We start from the raw sequence: 24,040 nt of genomic DNA on the forward strand, positions 1-24,040 counted from the left end.
GGATTACAGGCTCAGAATAGTGTGCCTGAAATAACAGGCTTGTTGTGAAGATGCTAGATAGCTATTTTGGGATACAGGCAGTCCCCGACTTACGCGGATCCGACTTATGTCAGATCCACAGTTACGAAGGGGGCTTTTCTCGCCCCGGAGGACACGGACTGGGGGACCTTTTGGTCCCGCCGCCCGTGTACTCCGGGGCGAGAAAAGCTGCTCCGCGTCTCCCTGGTCTGCAGATCAGGAAGACGCGGAGCAAAGCCGCGGAGGGGCTCGGGCAGCGGGGCAGCCCAGGCGTGCCTGGGCTGTCCCGCTGCCGGCTTCCCCTGAAGCCTGATCAGTTTAAGCAGCGGCTGACTTGGGGACACCTGGGGCAGAGCAGCTGGGGTGCTGCCCGGTTGGTCTCCGCAGCGCCCCATCTGCTCTGTCCTAGGTGTCCAGATTCAGCTGCTGTTGAAACTGATCAGCGGCTGATTCTAGGCAGCCCAGGGCAGAGCAACTCTGCCTCGGGCTTCCTGTAGTCAGCCGCTGGTCAGTTTCAGCAGCGGCTGAATCTGGAAGCCAGTTCCGACTTACATACAAATTCAACTTAAGAACAAACCTACAGTCCCTATCTTGTACATAACCCGGGGACTGCCTGTACTCCTATATTCCGAAATAGTGTTGCAGTACAGATGTAGCCTTAGAGACCAGTTCAAAATCCCCCGAGGTCAGCAGGAGACTCTTTCATTTAACTGTAATGGAGGTAAAGTGTGTCCTATGTTATCACTTCCTTAATTATAGAATATATTGATTTCATCAGGCATGTCTGTAGAATTCTACATTAAAGTCAGATTCCATCTAAATTTTTTCTCTTGATTCTTGAAAAATATCTTTAATCCACAATATTACTGTAATTTAACATATATAATTTTGGAATTCTACATTCCTCATACCATAAGCAATGTAATATTTACAGGCAGTGTGCCACTGTAAAGGAAACTTTGTGGACTCTTGAAATCAAAGGAAATTAGCTTTGACATTGTCATTCTAACTTGGATATTTATCTGTTCCTCAGATGAGTGCTTCCTTTAGAATTTGTGAATAGCAACTAAATTTACTAAACTAGAGTGATTAAATGTCCTCAAACTTGCATCTGATATGTGATGGAAGATGTTTTGTTCTTTCTTTACAGTGTAAGTACAGTATTATTGCACTCAGAAAACCTTTAATCAGATCAGATACATATAGTGTAAAAATGCTAGCAGATAAATATTGAGGTTCAATTAGTTGCAACAAGTGTTTGGAAATTAATACCAGACTAAGTCTGTTCCACTAATTATTTTTTAGTTCTGGAATTTATAACTAATGCGAATATTAGTGCATGTTGTATACAAACTAGAAATTGAAAATAGGTACACTGATTTGTACACAAAGTTCTGGATGTTATTACTTGTGCAATACCTACCTTATCCTTGTCAACAAGCCCTAATACTTTAAATGCATAGGTCTTTGCAGAAAGTTCTGATTTGGAACTAAACTATCAGTAAAAATATTATTTGAAATCTGCTGGAAACATGTATTTTCAAAATGCATGTCTTGGCCCTGCACACTAGCATGTGGTTGATAATGTCAATATGCATTAGCAATGGAATTGTACTATACTTAGATGTGGTTGAACTACCTCTATGGGCAGAGCCATTAAAGAGCATTTTAAAAAAAGAAAGAAACTGGGCTAAAAGGGACTATGTCCTGTTCAGCTAAAACATCCACATATATCTATAATTAGTATAAATTGTTCAAAATAGACTGTAAATTAAATATTTATAGAAAGTAGAAAATAAACATACAATACAGAAAATATTACATGTTTTTATTGCTGAAAGACTTTTAAACATTTTGATCATGTATCAAGAACTTTTGACTTTAATAAAATTAACCATTGGGTTAGAGAAGATGTGTATTTCTCTCTCCTTTAAAGGACTGCACCTGTTTGAGAGGGAAAGTAACTAATTTATGAAGCCTAACCACTTAGGCTGCATCTAGACTGGCATGATTTTGCGCAAAAGCATTCATGCCAATCTAGACGCACTTTTGCGCAAGAAAGCTCCGATGGCCATTTTAGCCATCAGGCTTTCTTGCGCAAAACATTAAGGTGCCTGTCTACAAGTGCTTTTGCGCAAAATCTTGCCAGTCTAGATGCACCCTTGGTGTTTTTTAATTAGTACTACTCCCCTAAAGGGTAACTACAAAGCAATTACAAACTTCCAAACTCATGACCCTAAACAACAGAAATAAACACCGCTAAAGGAATAACATTTTTTGAATATGAGGTAGTTTGTGGGGTTTGTTTATTTAGTTAGTTAGTTATTTCAGCAAGACTGAGTATAATGAGAAATGCCCAGTTGCCTCAGCTGGAACCAATACAAAACCTCACCTGTTTTTGAGTTCTCAAACTAGGGCATAGGACCTCTAAAAAAGTACAATATGCTGAATTTTGGATTAGGTTTTCTCAATTCAGAAAGCATAGTTGGATGGGATAGAAAATGTGACACTTGCAGAACTTTGGTGTGTGGCAATAAATTAGCCAGAGCAAATGTACTCATCTTTAGGAATAAAGATGACAACTGCCACAGGTTGGTTTACTCTTGTCTGTCTGTCAGCCCACTTTCAATGTCATGTGTCTGATATGAGTTTATCTCTCATCTAATGCAAGAGAAGGGAATTTCTCATATAAGATGTCACATTACTGCTCTTGACCTACTTGGAAAACTATGACTACATGCTCTGCATTTGCTTATTGCTAGATTGCTGTGAGAGACAATAATACAATTTTGAACATATTACTTGTATATTTGTATATTTCAAAATTATATTAATATTTTATTAATTCCACATTTATCATTTCACCATAGTACTTATGGGCTCCTGTTTTTAGTGTCATAGCCACAAGTGTTTCTCTTGATTAAAAACTCCAAATTGCATTTTATTTCTTGATGCTTTAATTTGGCTTTTTAAATTCAAAAATATAATCCTATTTTTCTCCAAAGTTATCTGTTGGTAACAGCTGTTAAAATACATATAGTGCCAACCACTGACACGTGATATGCTTCTGTAAGCCACAAGCAGAAAAAAAGATAGGGGTTTGCCTTGAATTTGGGGAAAACTTGTGAGCATCCTATAAATGCCCCTCTGAAGTATGCTCTTCTTTATGCAGCTATCATTACATATTATAGAAAATAGACACAACATTAATACCAAGACAAATTGTCTGATATGATAAAATATGGAGGCAATCACAAACTCCTGATGTCAGGACCCCTTTCCATTACTTCAAGGGTCATCTATCTTTCCCCCTCTTATTAAGGAAAAAAGAGAATTTGTTAACAATCACTTATTATAAACTTATGCAAAAGAAAGGAATCTTTAATACACAAGGATAACAGGATCAATACTGTAATATAAAATCACACTGATTTGCATGATTAAGAGATGAAAGAGTGGTTTTAGCTGCCTGTGAACTGCAATTTCTAGCCCATACTTGGTAGCTCTGTTTAAACTACCTGTATTCTGAACCAGGCTTGCTAATGAGGACAGAAGAGAATAGAAGGTTCCTAATTTTTGTTAACCTACGTATTGATAGGTTTCACCTTTTCAGCTACATTATGCCTGAATGTAGATTGCTAGTGTGGGCATAATGAAATATGGTTTTAAATAACATGTGCTATTGAATTTTTGTCATCCCAAAGTCTTGCCTTGCAACTGTCTTATGCTTGTTTAACCTTTAAGTTAATCATAAACTTTAGATGGCTGCTTAGCATAGACAATAACTGAATTAAAGAGGGGCCCACTGCCTACTTAGGCTTCTGCAAATGCATAACTTGACTTTTATGAGTAGGGTTGTGAGTCAACTGACATCTGGAAAATTACTCCTGTATGCGGGAATACAATGACAGCCCTGAAGGGTCAGATAAATGTGCATGAAGTGGGGCATGTGCTTAAACATCTGACTAAATCAGGGCCTTAAGGGGCAGCCACCTCACCAACTTTTTCTCCATTAAAATTTATCATAATTTGTAAATTTGACGTTAATGTTTTACTGACTTCTTGAATTTTAATCTCATTCTCTTTAGCTTTAGTGATCACTTTTTTTAAATAGATGAATCTTTCCTGTGTTTGAAAGGTATGAAGGATAACAGTTACAAAGATAAGTAGTTGGTGGTATGCAGTATAATGGGTATTATTAATAGCTCTGTTTCACAGTTGTGGAAAATGAGACAGAGAGGTTAAGGCAAAACATTCAGACTTGTGTTTGGGGTGAAGTCAAGTTTTGGCACCTACATAAATGGCCTGATTGTGCAAATATGACCCTTCTGTTACTCTCATGGGAGTTCACGGTAGCTACAGGTGCTCAATATCTCACTGTAAGGAGCTAAATATGAGACTTTTGACCTAGTGATTTAGCAGAGGCTATCAACTAGCCAACCCACAAATGCCGGAAACAATCTGTAAAATTCTTTTGTTTAGTGTAAATATCTCTAACCTCAGTTACATAATTCTTCAATGCTGATGTAAATAACTTTTGTCCTTAAAAGCCAGGGCTGCAAACTTGATAACTCCTGGGGCTAAAGTGAGGGGCTGTCCTCAAGATCAGGGACAGCCAAGCAACATTAATTTCCCAGTCTCTGAGCTGACATTTAGTCCTTCATGTATGTGTTCAGTATTCGGGTCATGCTGCTTCTCAACACTCTTGAGCTGCCTCTTGCAGCCACCTGTTGGATGATCAGCAAAGATGGTTTGGCTGCAGGCAGTTTGTGCTGGTTTTAGCACCAGCTGTGTTAATTTGGTTTAACCTGGCTTCTACAATTGTGAAATGCTGGGGGGAGGGGCATCTTCCCTTAAGAGCTGGTACAGCTAGGGCTGTGGCTTTTCAGGACCCCATAGGCCAACTCAGGTGTCCTTCATTCATGCTTAGTCCCCAAGGAAAATTCTCTAACGGCTTTCATTCCTAATGAGTGGCTTGAGCAGGGGTGCGGGGGGAATTTGAATGGGAGTGTCTAGAGCCATTCTGTAAACCCTCGAGGTTAGAAACTGCTTGAAGACCCGGCCTGTATCTGCACCCTCCCTCTCCACCCTACCCCCTAGCGTTTTCCAGGCGCGGGCACAAGCATCAGGAGGAGGGGGTGTCGGCAAACTGGGCTGCCGCGGGGAACCAGACCTTACCAAAGGGAGGGCGAAGGCCGCCAGCCCCCAAGCGTGGAGCTAAGCTCCCGGGAGCAAGCCAGCTGCGCTTCGTGTCAGCCCCAGGCTAACTTCCATCATCGCTCCAGCGCCGTGACAGCGCGAGTCCGGAAGGGGGTCCCCCCCCTCCCCCAGTCGAGGGCAGACCCGGCCCGTCACGGCCCTTCCAAGCCAGGGCAGAAGGTGGCTCCCGTCTCGCGTCCCCTCCCGGAGCCGCGGCGGTGGCCTCCCCTGCCCTCCACTGCCGGGCGGCAGCAGCAAGCGCTGCTCTCCGCCCGCCCCGCGGTGCGGCGTGGCCCTTCCCGCGGGCCGGGCCTGCTCGGCTCGCCTGTCCTCCGCCCCTCTAGGTGTCTGGGCTCCGGCGCGGCGCGGCCGGAGCGACTCCGAATCCTTGCGGCGCTCGCTCCCCCTGCCGCCGCCGCGGGGAGGGCGGGGGTGGGCTCCGGCGCTTCAGACTGCTGCTGTGAGAGCCGAGAGACACGCTCCGCCTGGAGAGAAGGGAGGGAGCGATACTCCTCCCCCCACCGCCACTCTGGCCTGCCTCCCTCCCGCCTTCCTTCCTCCCTCTCCTCCAGCCGCTCCACAAACCAGGAACCAGCGCCAGCGGCAGCCTCCTGTGCGTGAGAAAAACACGGGGACGCCAAGCGGAGCAGCGCCAGGAGGAGAGGGAAGGTGAAGGAGGACGGACGCGGGAGGGCAAGCACGGCGGGCTTGTCAACATAAAAAGGGAGGAAAAAGTTTACACCGCTGCCACTCTCGCCCCCTCCCCCTTCCGTGGCGGCGTCGCCGGGAGTTTTATCTGGAATGACAAGTTTTTTTCGGGGTGGCTCTTTCTCTTCCCACGCTGTCGGGTCCGACTGCCCCCACCAGCAGCGCACGAGGGTGTAACACTCGGGGGGAACCCCCCCCCCCCCACAAACACACCCAACCCTTCATGGTGGTAGCTGTCACCCGGAGCAGAGAGGAGCTGATCTGGGTGGACTTCACTGTTTCCAGCTCTCCTGTTACGGTGCTGCAGCCCCCCGTGGGGCTAGCGTGAAAGAGGAACCTCTGCCGGGGTTTAGGGGTGTGATTTTTTTTTTACACCACCTTCTTCCAGGATATAACCAAAACCACCTCGAGCCTTTTCAGTCGCATCTTCACCATCATTTCCTCCGAATTCTTGCTGTTTCTGCTTGTTGGATGGCTTGTTGGCGGTAGCTCGGGGTCTCGTCTCCTCCTCCCGCCCCACCATGTCCTAGAAAAGGTGAGTGCAGTCAAATCACTTTACATAGAGTCCTAAGGAGAAAGGGCGGGTAGAGAGCGTTTCTTTACGGTGACAGCAATAGAGCAAAAAAGCAAGGACCAGATAGGTTAGTTTTGAGGGCAGGGTATTAAGAGGGGAGAACTAATAATTGTGTCTACGGAGATTTGCAACAGAAAAATTGTCCAGGTCAAGATCAATCCTATTAAAATTACTTAACTTAGGTTTTTTTAAAAAATAATGACCACTGCTTAAACATAACTAAGTAGCAGCGGTGTCCTCTCTGGGTAGCACTGCTGGATCTGGGAGGCTGGCTCATTCCTCGGCCCATGTCTCCTGCTGGGAGTGCAGATCAGTTTTTGGCAGAATATTAAAACATGGAAGGCACGTGACTTTAAAATAATCCTAAAGGTAAATACAGTTAGTGCGCCCATTTGGCAAAAATGTCTAAATTCTATGTCGAATTTTTATCTCAAACCGCTTTTATGGTACGATTCGTCTGCAGGTTCCCCCCTTTTCTCCAGCGTACCTCTAATTTTATGGGATTTGCTCGGGGCGTGAGGGACTTTATTCATGTCTGAAAATTAAATGGGGAGAAATGGGATCAAAAAGGGAGTGTGTGGGGGAGTGTCTGGGTTAGGCTTTAGCTGGCGAGAAAGAGACTCTGCACGGTTGTTGCTGGTATCAACCTGGAGAAGGAGGCATACATTTCCATCGACAGATTAGGATCGCCCATCATTATTGCTGATGTGCTTTAAAGCTAAAGGTTAAAGGATGTTTATATGGAACTTCAGAGAACTGTATCCTTTTAAATTGTATATTGTTTGTTTCCTCTTAAATATTTATAAACTTTGGAAACAAGCAAACGGGGAAGGTGAAATTAAATGCTTCAGGCTCTAGACAGAGACTCGACTTTTGAAACAGTTTTATTGCCCCCATATCATTACCCTCACCTGAAAGGAGGGGGAGAAAATCTGTGCGCAGCATTTACAAAGACTACAAGAGTAATAAAATGAAGCCCAAAGGCAAGCAAAGGACAAGTCCTTGAACCGTAGTGAATGTCTCTATTTTAAATCCTTACCGCATCGAATGCAGGCACACTCGTGCATTGTTTGAATACGGAAACTGAAATAGAAACGTGATAGTCTTGCTACACCGGTTTAGAGGTGATCCTCGTTAGCACAGAAAGGAAAAGGCTGCGTCCTTCCAAATTTGCTCGTCGGCTAGCGTAGCTGCTCACCTTGGCGCAGGTGGAGTTAACTTGGTCTCCAGGAGACTGCGGTAGGCGGGGATAAAAGGCTCCCTCTCTATAGACCTTAGTTTCTAGTTCTACCTGTTAGCAGTGCCGCAAAACAGAGCGGAACCAACCCCGCTCCCTAGCCTGCCTGCCTCCCGTCCAACGGGGAGGAGAGGGCGGGGAAAGCGAAATGAACAGCAGGAACCCCAGCAGAGGACACGCACTCAGCGAGAGCCCTGCCCAGACTCCGTTTGGAGGGGGCCTCCCTCGTTCTGGATTCACCTAAAAGCGGTTTTTAAAAATATTTTCCCCTCGCTAGTTTGCAGGGAGATGTTTAACTCCTCCCCCGATAGCAGCGGGCCGCCGTCCTGACTCCTCTCCGACTGGGGAAGCGAACTGGAGGGGTGCAAGTTGCACTGGGGAGAGGTAGCGTTTGTCCCAGGCTGCGCGCTCTCTTAAGCAGTTCCTGTGGCTTTAAGGCGAGATACATTTTCCAGCCTGTGTCGCAGCAACTTTGTATCAGTCATGTCGCCCGCCGCTGACTGACAACAGCTTCCGTCCAATGAGAAACCCGTCTGAGTCCAATAGCGCGTCTCTTTTTTTCCCCTTCGCCAGTGGAGGCAACCGAAGGGCGGGTTATCAACTTGAACTTTATCTGAGCATGTGACATGTTTTTAAAAGGACTTGGCACCTTTTTTTCCTCCTCTGCCCTGCTCCGTGTCATTGGGCGACAGGTTAAGAGGGAAGTCCGCGGATGTACCTGCTGGCGAGTAATTATTTCCTGCTTTCATGTGACACCATCAACATTTTTTGGCTTGGATGTTGGATTTAGGTGGGTTACACTTTTATGGAAATGCGGACTGTAGCAACAGGTAGAGACAGACAGCGCAGGTGTCCGGGGGAAGTACTGGTGTAAGCACAATGCAGGACAATGTAGCACTTTAAAGACTAACAAGATGGTGTAAGCACAGTCAGTCATTGTATCCACTTTGGAAAGGAGGTAGGGCTTTGAGAGTTGTTTTTTGTTTTGCAAGGGAAGAGGTTTCTTTTAGAGCAGGAGATGCTGGATGTTTTTATTATACTATGATTTGATTTAGGTTCTCTGTGGGTTGTGTTTTTTTTTTTTAAGAATACATATGGACATTTACAAGTGAATCTTGTACCTATGTTTTTCCAAACTATGGGAGATTCTCTTTGCTCACCCAAGCCTCTAAAAGTTTTATTTTTTGCATTTTACAAAGCAATCCACAGATCAGATTTGTAATTGGGTGATGTTAGGAAGAGGCCAGTAAGTTTCAACAACTTCAAGTATAAAATCTACCTTAAATCTAGATGGAAGTCAAACTGAATACATTAAGTGATCTGTTTGTTTTTTATCAATCTGTAAATTGTTTCACATATACATTAAGTAATCAGTTATATTTCATAGCTGTTTGGTTTCAATGAGGTTTCATCCTCAAAATATTTTTCTTGATTTTTTTTTTTTTTAAAATCTGGCATTATTTTGTTAAGTTAGTCAAAAAGGACTATTATGTTCCATTCTTGGCCTTTTTATTCAGATGCAGTATACAAATCCAGTTGTGCATTGTAGCCTAATTTTCATACACTAGATTAGAATTGTGTGTCTCGAATTTAGCTAGCTGTGCCTATTTTTTATTATCTAGTGTATATACATCTAGTTTTTCTATGGAAAAATCAAGTTAGTTTTTAAAATCTGGGAGGACATGAAAACATAAAGATATGTATAGTAAATGAAGTATGGAAACTTATATTGGTAATCTAATATATATGTGAGTGTTTGTCTGTTAAAGAACTCCTAAACGATAAGAGTTAGGGCAACCAAATTTGGTGTACAGCTTCCCCTTCTCATAACTTGAAGCAAGGTAGGGGTTTGTTTGTGCCAGAAAAACAGGATGTGCCTGGAATGGGATTTATTTTCAGAAAATCATATAGAAAAGAGACAATCACTTGGCAGGTGAAAGAGGCTGTTTGGGGATGTGCCCTGCATCCCACCTTCCATGCCTCCTTTAGAGAAGGCAGGGGGCTGAAGCTTCCCCCACCCCATCCCTATAGTGGGGGGACAGGACTTTTTGGGGTCAGAGGCCACTGACCCACAGAAGAATCAGTTGGGGATTACACACAAGTGGAAAGTGCCAAAAAAAAACAGACTCCACCCTCACTGACCAGACATCTGACTGAGAAGGAGAGAGATACGCCCCATGTTTCCCTCCTACACCAGAGCCTGGGGGGGAGGGCAGTCTATTAGATTTTGTGTGTTTCAGCCCTGTGGTAGGGCAGTAGAGGGGCTGGAGAACCAGCCTGGGCTCCCCAATACTAGGGCGAGGTGTTGAGCCTAGGCAAGCTGGAGGGGTGCACCTGGGCCTGGGCCTGAGATTCCCTACCCTTGTTTATAGGGACTTTGTTGGCAGTTCTTCCATGTCAGGGAGTATGGGAAAGGTTCAGCTTGCTGCATTCCTCAATCTGCCTGGGGAGTGCAGGAGGGAAAAGAACCCGGACCTGCCCCCTGCTGCGATGAGAGAGTTAGGGTAGTCCTCTCTCTCCTGAGCCCACCCCAGAATAATGATTTAAAAGAACCCAGTGCATTTTCACTTTTTCCAAAAAACAAAAATTTGAGTTAAGGACCCGAGCAACACTGGGTAAATTTTCAGGTTATTTATATTTGTGTAATAAGAGCTTTCTCAGAGATCCTAGTCTGAAGTCTAAATTCTGAGTTTATACATGACAGAATGTTGTCTTGAAAATAATTAAATCGTAAATTAAGCATCTTATCACTGTAGGATAGATGAGAGGAGGTGATGGGTATTAAGAGAAAAATCTAAATTAAGCATAGGCATCTTTGATAATTAACACACATGGCAAGGAAAATAAGGATTAGATGAAAAATAAATGATCTGTTTAATATAACAGCTTTGTGTTTTTTTAGAGCAAAAATTCATTTTTTAAATTCTGACTGCAAATAGGTAAATGGAATTCACTTAATGTTTTCAAAATATTTTATCTTGAATCAATAGCTTAAAGAAATAAACACAGGAAAATAAGTAGAAATCTTAAAATAATAGAGCAACTAGGAATATTCTGCCCTCCCTTTTGTAATGATCTATGTCTTAGGACAAATGGTGCAATAAATATATACACTTTTTTTTCCCTCTTCAAGGGGCATATATACCCTTGTGTTCCATATGCAAAACCTTTTTGCAGAATTGCTGTTACCCTGTGAAATGCTGCTCAAGTAACTGGGATTGCCTGGGAATAATTGATACAGAATGTGGTACCATATCCTTAAATTTACAGGGTAAGGATTTGCAGCTGTCTGTCTGAGAGAGACTGGACTAATCAGTATTTCATGTGTAGATGGTTCTCCTTGGACTTGGAACAGCCAAGTCTGAGGATAAAACCTATATCTCCTGAGTAGTATTACATCGGGAATCATCAAAGTGGCCACAGATTAATAATACTTAAATTGAACTAAAATAACAGTAGAAACAAAGACAATTTTATTTCCAAGTTTTAAATATTAAAATTCAAAAAATTGGGATTTAGTTCAGATTTTCTTATCTATGTACAGGACTTCCTGGTACTATGTTATTTGTATTTGACCATTGCTGAGAAAAGGGTTTTATACCTGATTGTCTGGATTGTTGGACTGCAAAAACTACATTTTATTGATGTGCTTGGTGAAACACTTAAACTGTAGATATTACTGCTTAAGTACATTTTTGAGATTTGGGGAATGGGTATGTTCACAATACAAATATCTATAAAATGGCATAATCATAATTTCCAACATAAATACAGTCCCTCCCTCTATTAGCAGCAGTTGTAGCCCAGAGTCTAATTCACTTCTTAGACATTTGTAAAAATAAATACACATGAAATATAGATAAAACGTTCATACACAAGTCCGTGAATTCTTGGAACAATTTTTTCTTTTTTAAAAAAGCAACCCAAAACCTGATCCCATCAGCAATCCTAAATAGACATCTTAGCATTAGTGCTCACTCAAACATTTGTTTAGCGGCAAACAGCTTCCTTTGTGATGTGGATTGTTGCAGAATTTTTTTTTTTTTTTAAGTTTAGATTAGGATATATAGAAATCTTTGTAAGCTTTTACTCTCTGAAAATATATCTTTGAAATAATGGAACTCTTAGTATACCTTGACTTGCCAGCAAGTAAAAGAGGTATACATTGGATAAATGGACTGTAAAGTGGATAGAAAGCTGGCTAGATTGTTGGGTTCAACAAGTAGTAGTCAAGAGCTCAATGTCTGGTAGGCGGTTGGCTTCAAGTGGTGTACTGCAAGGATTGGTTCTTGGGCCAGTTTTGTTCAACATCTTTATTAATGACCTAGATGAGGGGATGGATTGTACCCTCAGTAAATTTGCAGATGACCCTAAGCTAGGGGGAGAGTTAGTTACTCTGAGAGAAGGGATAGGGGTCAGAGTGACCTAGGCAAATTGGAGGATTATTTGACAATAAGAAATCTGATGAAGTTCAGCAAGAAGAATGCCAAGCATTGTTACAGGCTGGTGACCAAATGGCTAAACAGCAGTTCTGCAGAAAAGGATCTGGGGTCTATAGTAGATGAGAAGTTACATATGAGTCAACAGTGTGTCCTTGAAGCCAAGATGGCTAATGACATATTTGGGTGCAATAGTAGGAGCGTTGCCAGCAGATATAGGGAAGTGATTATTCCCCTTTATTTGTAACTGATGAGGCCACATCTGGAGTGTTGCGTCCAATTCTGCGCCTCCGCATTGCAGAAAGGATGTGGATGCATTGGAGAGTCCAGTGGAGGGCAACAAAAATAAGGGTGCTGGAGCACATGACTTAGGACGAGAGGTTGAGGGATTTAGTCTGCAGAAGACTAGCGTAAGGGGAGGGGAGTGGGATTTGATAGCAGCCTTCAAGTAACTGAAGGGGGGTTCCCAAGAGGATGGAGAGAGGCTGTTCTCAGTGGTGACAGATGAACAGAACAAAGAGTCTTGTTAGTCTTTAAAGTGCTACATTGTCCTGCATTTTGCTTCAGCTACCCCAGACTAACACGGCTACATTTCTAGAACAAAGAGCAGTGGTCTTAAGTTGTAATGGTAGTGGTTGGGGGTAGGATCTTGGTTGGATATTAGGGAAAAACTATTTTACTAGGAATGTGGTGAAGCACTGAAATGTGTTACGTAGGTAGGTGGTAGAATCTCCATTGCTAAAGGCTTTTATGTCACAGCTTGACAAAGCTCTGGCGGGGGTGATTTAGTTGTGATCTGTCTTGCTTTTAGCAGGGGTTGGACTTGATGACCTCCTGAGGTCTCTTTCAACACTAAGATTCTATTATAGCTTCTGGATCAGGGAAATTGCCACTTAAGCTGATGCAGGCTTTGACTTCTTAAACTTTTTAAGCTTGTGTCTAATGCTTTGGCACTCATGATGAAATGTACCCCTGTGTTGTGATGTCTATGCACCACTCAAGTCCTATGGCTTAAATAGAACATAAGTGCTACACAAATGTTCAGACCTGTGCAGAGGCCCAATAGAGGTTCACACTAAATCCATATCCTGCTTTTTTGGTTTCATTGAGAATTGGGGGTGCTCAGCATGTCTTCAATGTGTTTCTTTAGGTATCTAAATATAGGTTTACGTGGCACTTAGGCATTCATACATTTAGGCTTTTATGTTAGAAAATTTTAACCTGTATGAACACCATTTGGCATGTAAGACAACAGTGTATTGAAGACAATCAAAATGTTGACCGTGCAAAAAATCCATTGGCAACAAATATGCTTTTTCATAATTTTTCATGCAGCCCCTGTGGCTAAGGCACAGCTGTCTACTTTAAACCTCATCCTTGGCAGAACTGCCAACACTGATAAGCGCACATAAGTTTTTACCTGTTCTATGACTTTATTGTATTTCAACACTTTCTGTATTTTTCTTTTTCAAAGATGCATGTTGTATTCTTGTTGTTTATTATATGTCCAAATGGACTCCATTTCCTTCCCCTAGGTAGGAAGGAGTATAACCATAAATTCAAATGTCAGTTAATGATGTCATCTGTATTAACTAAGAATGGTAGACAAGTTGGAGATTGTGAAATTGATCATCTTACTTAATGTCCTGATTAAGAACATGATTAAAAGTGATCATGAGTCCATGCCCCCTTGTCTTACACCAAACTTTGACTTATATCAGTTGCTTGGTTTTCCAATGATTCTCATTGTAGTGCAGGAGTCCTCTTTCATAGCTTTTATAATTGTAATTACTTTGACTTTCCATAATGATTTCTTCCAAGCAGTATTACTCTCTGGGTCTGGAAGCAACTGATTTAATTGAGTAGACCTCTGAAGGCAGTAGAAATGAGAGGAGTGGTGGGGTTTTTTAATTATTTTTTTAAGGTAGCAGGTTTTAAGACACCCCAATTTAACATCCTGCTCTCCTTCTAATTTCTTCATTATCAGATTGGCTGCAATTGAAAAGATTACACTGGTGGGGACACTGTAGAAGATAAACACACAAGATGCCAAAGAATACTGTTGCAAACACCACCACAGTAGGGCCAACCTAGAGACTGATCACTTACTAGATGGTGGAACATTGTATGCAGGGACATGACAAGGCAGGCCTTATTAGAGGAGCAAGTTATAGATAGGGGAATCAGTGGTGATGCAGTACTGCTCCCTGTCTTTGCCAATATGCTTTTGGCTTTGGAAAATAGAGTTTGGAAAACAGAGTCCTGATCCTGAATTTCTCTCTCTCATGTTTTTCTGTTTAAAAAAAAAAAATCTTACTTTTAAATTATTTTGTGTAGGTTGACTACAAACTAAGTATGTTAAGAAATGGGTAATTGATTAATCGTGTCATTGATAAAATTTGTTTTGACGACACGATTAGTCACTTAGAGGAGGTGAGGTCCAGGAGCTATCCCCGCTGTGGTTCTGCAGTTTAATGTAGTAAACATGTAGGCAGCCTAGTTCCTACTACATTTAAAGTGCAAAGTCACAGTGGGGGTAGGTCCCAAACCCGGCACGAGCTGGGAATGAGCAGTCCTGGCTCACGGCAGCTCACTGACGGCTGCACCTCTTCCTCCCTTGCCCCTCTGTCCCCCCCTGCCCGTATTGAGGGAGACAGTGTTGGAGAGAACTGGCTTTTAAGCTGCTTCCCCCCCCCCCCCCCCCCCCGCTGCCTCTGAAACAGTAAGAGGGTGGGAGAGAGTAGTTACTCGACTAGTCACAACTCGACTAGTCACATCCCTACTACAAACTTTTTTTTTAAATGGGCAGTTTAATTCTTTAAATAGATTAGGCATTAACGTTGAATACTGAACATTCAGTTTAAAAATAGATTTTTTTGCATCAGGCGTGGAAGTACATCATTTTGTGCATATCTTTTTAAAATCACTAAAATAGTCACTGAATGAACATCTAATTCAATAAAGCCTCTCTTTTTTTCAAAATGTAGGTATAGATTGTACGTTTTATGCACAGTAATGAATAAACAACTGTTCTAGGTGAGGAATATTTTGGCTATAGTTTTTTTGTTTTTTTTTCCTGGGCACAGGTCACTTTCTAAGGGTGTGACTACACTGCACCCTTACCTTGAAATAGCTTCTTTAATGTTGAAATAAAGCGCTGTTCCGAAACGGCCCTTAGCTCTTGTGGAATGAGGCTTACAGGGGTGTTGGAATAGTGAGCCCATTATATTTCAAAATAATGGGCATGCTCAAAAGACGTGGAATAGCTAATAGGCTACGTCTACACAAAGGAGCTATCTGGGCTGGCTGGCATAGAGGGAAGTGTGGAACCATGGGTCCATTCACTGCCTGTCCCTCTGGCTTGCAGAGAACAAATGAGTAGGCAGGAGGTGATTTGAACACCCTCCTATTTATTAGCACGGCTGTGTTAGGACTAGTCAAAACCTATGGCTATTGCTGTTTTTAAAAATAGCATTTATGATGTTAAACTGCATATAAAAATACTTAACATGTGGTGATAGGGTACACTTTATTAACATCTCAGACTTTTATAATTTAACATATATAGCAATGCAATCATTTACTAATTTTACCTTTTTATTTTTCCTAGTTATGGAGACAAAAGGATACTACAGTTGCCCAGAAGGCTTAGACATGGAAAAACGGTGGGGTCAAGTTTCTCAGTCTGTGCAGTATTCTTCAGGTGCTGGAGAACAGACTGATGAGAGTAACTATATGGAGATTGTAAACGTAAGCTGTGTATCTGGTGCTTTTCCAAACAGCAATGCTCAAGGAAACTCTAAAGAAAAACCTGAACTACTCCCTAGCCTGCAGCAAGATAATAATCAGCCTGGTATTTTAAACTCTGACATCAAAAGTGAGTCAGACTCAAAGGAACTTTCAGCAACTGTAGCTGAATCCATGGGTTTATACATGGATTCCATACGAGATGCTGATTTTACCTACGATCAGCAAAATCAACAAGGGAGCATAAGTCCTGGAAAGACTTATCAAAATGTTGAGCAGCTGGTAAAACTCTACAAGGAAAATGGCCACTGTGCCTCTCCTTTAAACAGTGCAAATAGACCCTTGAGATCTTTGGTATCAGACTCTGGAAACTCTATGAATGGTGGTCTCATCCATACTATTGTCAAAAGCCCTGTAACGTGTCCTGAGAGAGCTCCTTCGGGCTGTAGTCCTCAGCGTATGACTTCAGTTTGTAGCCCTGCTGGATTTAACTGTGTATCTTCAACTACTTCTACTAATTTTGTAAATTTTCCAGTGCACAGCCCAATCAGCCAGGGAACTCCTTTGTCATGCTCTCCCAACATTGAAAACCGGGGCTCTAGGTTGCACAGTCCTGCACATGTTAGTAATGTAGGATCTCCTCTTTCTAGTCCTATAAGTAGCATGAAATCACCAATTTCAAGCCCTCCTAGTCACTGCAGTGTGAAGTCTCCAGTCTCAAGTCCTAACAATGTCACTATGAGATCCTCTGTGTCCAGTCCTGCAAATATGAACTCAAGGTGCTCTATTGCTAGCCCTTCCAATACAAATAATAGGTCCAGTCTCTCTAGTCCAGCTGTTAGTACTGTGGGATCATCTATCTGCAGCCCAGTAAACAATGCCCTAAGCTTCCCTGCTTCTGGCACACCTTCTGGACCTAACACAGGCCAAGATACTATTCCTAGTCCAGAAACAAAAGACAAAGGTGCTCAAGAAATCACATTTCCTAAAATGGAGAATGCCATCTCAAACAATTGTGTAGCTGGTCAGATGAATCTTGTTCAGTTTATAAAGCCTGACCCAGATGGAGCGTTCAGTACCTCATGTGTTGGAGAAAACAGTAAAATTAACTCTGATTCCCCATTTTCAGTACCAGTAAAGCAGGAATCAACTAAACATTCTTGTTCTGGTGTCTCTTTTAAAGGGAATCAGGGAGTAAATCCATTTCCATTTATGGATGGTTCATATTTTTCTTTTATGGATGACAAAGACTATTATTCTCTTTCGGGAATTTTAGGACCACCTGTTTCATCATTTGATGTAAATTGTGAAAGTAATGGGTTTCCAAATCCAGGCCTGTCTGTGGGTATTAAACAGGAGCCTAATGATGGCAGCTATTTTCAGGAGAGCAGTATGCCATCCTCTGCCATTGTTGGTGTTAATTCAGGTGGACAATCATTTCACTACAGGATTGGAGCTCAAGGCACGATATCTTTATCACGACCTCTTGCTAGAGAACAAACTTTTCAGCATGTGAGCTCATTTCCTCCAGTCGGTACACTAGTTGAGACATGGAAATCACATAGTGACTTATCATCCAGAAGAAATGATGGGTATCCAGTTTTAGAATACATTCCAGAAAATGTGTCAAGGTGAGCAAACTGAAATCATGTTTTTCATACTACACAGTGTCTAAATAAATGATTTTTTTTTGTACAATTTAGACTTCATAGTTTTTTAAATTTCTAAAACTGCATTCATATTTTTAGGTGCATTTCTATGATTTACTAATCAGCTTTTTCATTTAGGTTTTAATATAAAACTTGCCTGTTTAACTTTCAATATTTAAATAGTGAACATTATTTTATTATCATTAGGTATGGTACTGTTAGTTAATGTATTGAGCTTCTGTGGTGATATTTGTTTTTAATAATGGAGCTTGTTTCTTTTACTCTCATGTGCCCAATACTGGATATTCTTTCTTAGTTTTCACTTTAATGCTTTGTACTGTTGGTGATGGTGAGAAGAAAATAAACAAAATGGAAATGGCACATTAGGGACTTAAGTTTCTAAGTTTTGTGTTATGAATTTGTATTTATTTTTAATTGACGAAATTTAAAAACTGAGGGTCTGTGGCACACTTTTTCTGAATCATGATTGTATGAACACTGACTTATACGTACAGATAATGGAAGAGAGCTTTACAGATCCGACACATTTGAAACAACTACAATCTGGTTTCCTCACTTCTCGTTGAAGTGAAATATGCAAATATTGAGTTGTACACTATTTTTCTGAATCATAAGTAGTCATGCTTTATTAACAAATGGAGTACCCATATAATTCAGATTGAGTAACCTTTAGAATAACAGGAGATGTAAAAGAAGTCTGTAAGTGAATTGTTGATGGTATATATTTATCATAGCTCTGTAGTAACGCATAAGCACTTACATAATGCTTTTCAATCTGGGATCTCAGTGAATTTCATAAAATGGGTATTATATTTATTTTACAAGTGGGGGCACTGGGAATAGAAATTTGAAGGCCTTCTCTGCAGAGATAACAGCGGACCTATCATGAAGCACTGGGTGCATTTTTATTGTGTTCTCTAACTTTGCTCAGAGCACAACTGAGCTCTATATTACACCTTGTACTGTTGCTACTACCAGGTGAGATACACTGGTGAACTGCTTTGACAACTCTCATGCTGTTTTTGATCGTGAATGCAGCTAGATCAGCTTGTTGAAGGTTGTGCAGAGTAGTCAGAGGAAGAGTTGGGGACAGAACTTGAATTTTCCCATGCCAGGTCCTTTGCTTTGATCAGTTGATTCCCTTCCTTTGTGTGAACGCAACACTTTATCTTTTCCTTCATGGGGCTTGGGCTAAGAAATCGCAATCTATTTTTCTGGCTTTGATCAACTTTAAAAAAATAAACGTTTTCATTTAAAAAACTCAACTAGATTAAACTGAAAAAAGGATAATCTGTCTACATGAAGCCTCTGAGGCAAAACACAGAATTAAAATGTTCTTCCCCAAGCCTAATAAACATGTACAACTCGTATCTGGTCATTCTTCATCCACCCTATCATTTTCCAAACCATATTTCATTTTTGCTTTGGCTGTTCCATAGAGCACATAATCTGCTGGTATAATATGCATTTTCTGGTATCTGCAGGGGCAGATGACCGTTTTGCGGGGCCCCGGGCAGCATAATTCCGCGGGGCCCACCCTTTGCCACGGCGCATGCGCAGTGATGCCATGCGCAGCGGTGCCACTGCGCATGCGCGTGGCTTTCTGAAGCACGGGGCCCGGGGCGGCCTCCCCGTTCGCCCTGCCCTATATCCGCCCCTGGGTATCTGTCTCAGCTTAAAAAGTATATATTCCACCCCAATGCAGTACACTTGAGATTTGTAACTGGGCACATTTAACTTTAAATTCTGTTTACTGTATTCTTGAATAAAGATCACCAGAGGATTAGTGACATAAGTGGGTGGGGAGGGGGAAAGAGAAAAATTCACATTGAGGTACCGGTAATTACCTTGGCAAATAATCTTATTGACATGCATGTAAATACTCTCATGGATAAGTGCTGCTTATCATGAACAAGGGTAGCACAAGCTCATATGTTACAATGGCTCCTGTGTGTTTCATAGAGTGGTGAGCAGCATAGGCTAATGTGTGCTCCTCCTTCATTTCAGAGGGCTACAAAGATTGTCATAACCAGGGCTCGACAAATCCGCTTATCTACTTGCCCGCGGCAAGTATATTTCAGCCGGTCGTCCTGTTCAATGGCTGTTCATGCGTGCGCAGTGTAGGGTCTCTCACATGCGCAGTGTGGGCCTGGCGAGTGGTTTTCGCTGCAGTTTGTTGAGCCCTTGTCATAGCAAAACTACCCTGTCCCGGGAGACTGTCTTGGTTAACTGCGCTTGCATGCCTAGAATTTGCAGGATGTGCTGACTGAACCATAGCAGTGCTTTGCGAAACCTGTGCGCTCGCTCTGCATCAAACTATCAATGTGGAGTGCAATCAACATGCACCTCACTGGCTTTACGTGTGTCACTTTAGTAATACTGGTAGGGGAAGAAACCTACATGGATAGAAACTCAGAGGAATCTGGCAACCCTGTGAGTTGGCAGTAATATACACAATGTCTCGTGGGCCACATGTAGAACCCCAGTGGGCCTGCAGTCGCTCACGACTGGTCTATTTAGACTGGTAGGAAACTAATCTGTGCCCTCCGACTAGAATCCGAACACTTGATACGGATGTCAGTATTGTCCTTGGTATGTATGAGCCAGATCCTAAAATTTGTAACTTGCGTATACTGCTGCATCTGTGCAGAACCCTGTTGAAGATGTGGTGCTTTGCTTGGGCATAGAAGTCCACCCCATATTTCAGAATGGGGCATACATTATCATTTCCCTAGCATAACGCTACTTGATATTAAGGCAATACTACTATTCAGCTGCATCTGTAATTGTAGAGCCATTCCAAGCAACCAGGGTTCAATCATAAGCCTTATTTACATACTCCCTTCCTATAATTTAAGGGAAGCAACCTGACCTGAAACAAATTGTTCTTGGTTTAAAGATTTTATTCTTTGGATTGAAGTCAGAAAGAAATTATAGACTAGTAAATTTCATAGCTAATTTTGAAAGTAGAGTAAATTCTCTTGGATATCTTTTTGAATTAAAAACTGGTTTTGGGTTTTTTAACTTTAACGTGTGTTTGGAAGGACTTAAGTTTATTTGCTAATGTGGTTGTATATGGTATAGTATTTCATGGAGAGAGGAATCTATTTTAAGAATAGTTGTCTTGGGATACATCTAGACTACAGACTTTTTTCAGAAGGAGAAATTTCTTCCAAAAGAGAGTGTCCACACTGCAGAAGTGCATCAAAAAAAGCTATCTGCTTTTTTGAAAGAGAGCGTCCAGGCTGAATGGACATGCTCTCGTATGTAAGCTGTGATTGCAGTGGATGGAATGGCCATGAGGGCACCTGTGCTTTTTCCTCTTTCCTCCTCTTCTTCTGAAAGAACTCCCTCTTCCCCGTTCTCACACAGCTTTTTGCAAAAGAGCTCTTTCGCAAAAAGGCTTCTGCCTCATAGAATGACGATTACCAATGCCAGAAAAAACCCTCTGTTCTTTCGATTTACTATTGAAAGAACGTGCTTGCAGTGTGGACATAACTCAGGTTTTGTTGGAAAAATGGCTGTTTTTCTGACAATACTCTGTAGTGTAGATAGGCATACCCTCAAAATACAACCTTAACTCTCTCCATCCTTATCCACTCTATTAATGAGGCAAATAACTTGCATTATTGCTAGTCAGCCTTCTTAAAAAAAATTCCTTAGTTATCTTGGTGCAAACAAGCAACTAATATTTCTATGCATTTAATAGCTAATAGTAATTTGGATAGTATTGGGCTAGTTCCTCTCCTTACCAAGTAAAAATCCTTTGTGGCAGTCCCCCAACATTATCCCAGTGGAAAGTTGGGATTTGCCTGTACATCCCCCGCAAAAAAGACTAGTCACTGGCAGAATGACTCTCTGGTAGCTATACTACTAGGAACTCCTAATTGCTGCCTGGGGGTCCCCAAGTAGAGCTGGGAGTGAAAAAGATACACATTTTCCTTTTCTGGTCCCGCTATGATTGTAGCTTGCCCTCTTCTATTCCCCCTCCCCTTCTCCCGGCTCATCCTTCTCCCGGCTCATCCTTCTCCTCTCCAATCTGCCCAATCTCCACTTTTTCCCCTAATGTAGTTTCCATTCCTGTGCTAGAGTGGAAAGATCTATGCACAGATAGTAGAGGAGAAACAGTCCTATAGCACTGACTTACATTTGTGATTCAAACCATGTTCAGAGACAAAAGAGTATTCAAGTTTCTTATTTTCTAGAGTTTACGGGACCTTTTAGGCCAATGCCATTTCAATTTGGTGGGTGTCATTTTTACCTCTTTTCAGTTGGGTCCTCCCACTCCCCTATCCCAACACACACACGTTATTTTGAAGAGTTTTTGCACCACTCATTGAGGAGGCAGACCTTTCTTGTTTTACTTTAAATGTTTGGGTTTGGGCCTTTATTCAGGAAAGCATCCTCATTCAGGATTGCAATTCAGTGAAATTTAAGTTAAGAAATTTAGCCAAATGTTTAAAGCTAAGCACTTAATTTTAAGGGAGAAACTTTAATTGACTTTCAGTGAACCCCTTGCTGATTTTAGTAACCAAACCAAAACCTGAAGAATGCTTGTGTGATCTTTAAAAATGTTAGCAGCTTATATTTTAAAAAGACGTGTATTAAGATTAGATTTGTGTATTCTCTTGTTGATTCATTCACTTGTAGTATTTGTAGTCATAGCAATAGTTTGATACTTAAAACTGAAGTGTCAATAGTTTGATACGTAAAACTGAAGTGTATTAGAGTAGACATGCTAGAATATGTAACATGGCCCTAGTCCTGAAAAGCTACTTTGTAGTCATAGGGGTCTGCCTCTCCAGATTGTTGCTGACCCTGCAGAGCATATCTGCTTTGTACCTCTAACATAGAGTGCTAAAAAGAAAAACCCATATTGTGCTATCGTAGTTTGAGCAGAATCATGATTTTTAAATGGATAGTTCTGGTTAAAAATCTAGTGCCACGATATCACAAATATTTTGTAAAACTTTGTTTTAAATATTACCTAGAATAGTCACTTACTGAAAATCCTATCTGACACAGATAATGGCCTAACAAACATTTTTTCACTTTATAATTCGACTTGACCACTGTTTAATGGAGGATATGATAGAAAAGTATGAAGCTGCTAAGCTATTCTCCAGAGTTCGCAGGATTTTTTCCTGCCATAGCTTCCCCCAAGTATTACTACATAGAGTTTGTCAGTAAGTGACAATTCAATTAAAACTACAGTATCACATGTACATCTGACATCAAATGTTCAAAGGGTTCCTTAGCTGTATCGAGGCACATTTATGTGCCCAGTGGTCCACTGTTTTGTTTTCTGAGTTCTCTTTCTATTCATATTTTGCAGACACATAACACTTAATTTACAGGTTTCTCAGAAAACTTTACTTTTGAGACTTAATTTTCAATGAAACAGTGTTAACACAAGACGATTTCTGTTGGATGTTGTATTAAAAAAAATCTCTGTGATAGGCCCACATAGAACAGAATACATGACATGGTCATTTGTGCCATAGAGAGCTGCATGTTTAAATCTATGCAGCCACAAAATTGGCTTTTTAAAGTTTTTAATTTTTTTCTTAAGAAAATCTGGAGGTCAGAAGGCCATGGAGTACTGGAACACTTACGGTAGAAACTTAATAATTTGCCCTGAGTATTGCATTTCTTAAACTGGTAACTGAAAACACACACAACTAGGAGAAAACTGCAACAAATTTACTTGATTGATTTATTATGAATTATAGCTAAATATTATATTCAGTAATAAAAGACCTTTGTTACAGAAAATTCAGCAATTAAATCTTTGAGAGGCAGAAAGACGGCACCAATTTTGTGTGCTGAGAAAGTATGCAGATGAAAAATCCAAATGAGGAAAATACTACTGAAAATCCATATTGGTTGATAATTTTAAGAACTGGAAGGTGATTTCTAAAACCTCCTTTATGAAAATAATTACAGCCTTAAAGATGCACTATAAACATGAATATTTTACTGGGCATTTGATTGTTATAAAGATGGGTTTGCATAAAGGTATGTTTATTGAAATAGAATAATATTGCAAAGACTTTATTCAGGTAGTACTCAAATGGTCTAGAGTGGGAGTGTTGTGGGAGGCCTAGACTTAGTAAACCATCCTAATAGCGCAAAACATTTAACTTTAATGGAACTTAAGCATCTGTTCTATAGGATGGATTTAAATACTTAGGTGCTTTATTTAGATCATCATTGAGTTTAGTATCTACATTTTGTAAGGTGTGCTTCTGAAAGGTATTTTGTTGACTACTATCTCTTGTCATAATAGCAGAAGATAGAACTGATGTAATCCTGATATGAAATTAGAATTCATTTGGGAAATGTTAAAGGTGTACATACAGACTTAAAACTGTCCTCTGGTAAATATATGTTATGATGCGGGTAGATAAGGATGGTGAAAATGGGCACTGATAGATGAAAAGGAATG

General features: G+C 41.2%; 1 protein-coding gene and 1 long non-coding RNA gene across 4 annotated transcripts in view; one reads left to right on the plus strand and one right to left on the minus strand.

Annotated features, from left to right (window-relative positions):
- Nucleotides 1–4,418: 4,418 nt before the first annotated feature.
- Nucleotides 4,419–7,731, minus strand: LOC142829595 (uncharacterized). Its single transcript, XR_012904149.2, has 2 exons — nt 7,539–7,731; nt 4,419–6,451 (listed from the first exon to the last, which is right to left on the minus strand). It is a non-coding gene; the product is annotated as an uncharacterized LOC142829595 (long non-coding RNA).
- Nucleotides 6,320–24,040, plus strand: part of NR3C2 (nuclear receptor subfamily 3 group C member 2) — a 254,754-nt gene continuing 237,033 nt past the window's right edge. The window contains exons 1-2 of one of the 3 annotated variants that reach the window (XM_014578934.3): nt 6,320–6,460; nt 15,786–17,553. In XM_014578934.3, the coding sequence (XP_014434420.2) occupies nt 15,788–17,553 (1,766 nt within the window). In that variant the 5' untranslated portion in view covers nt 6,320–6,460; nt 15,786–15,787. Of the gene's footprint in view, nt 6,461–7,923; nt 8,527–15,785; nt 17,554–24,040 lie in introns of those variants that run through there. The other 2 variants (XM_014578933.4, XM_006133847.5) reach the window with 2 other exon arrangements.

The sequence above is a fragment of the Pelodiscus sinensis genome, chromosome 4 (assembly GCF_052426305.1).
Source record: "Pelodiscus sinensis isolate ZL-2025 chromosome 4, ASM5242630v1, whole genome shotgun sequence".
In the NCBI taxonomy this organism is placed as follows: domain Eukaryota; kingdom Metazoa; phylum Chordata; order Testudines; family Trionychidae; genus Pelodiscus; species Pelodiscus sinensis.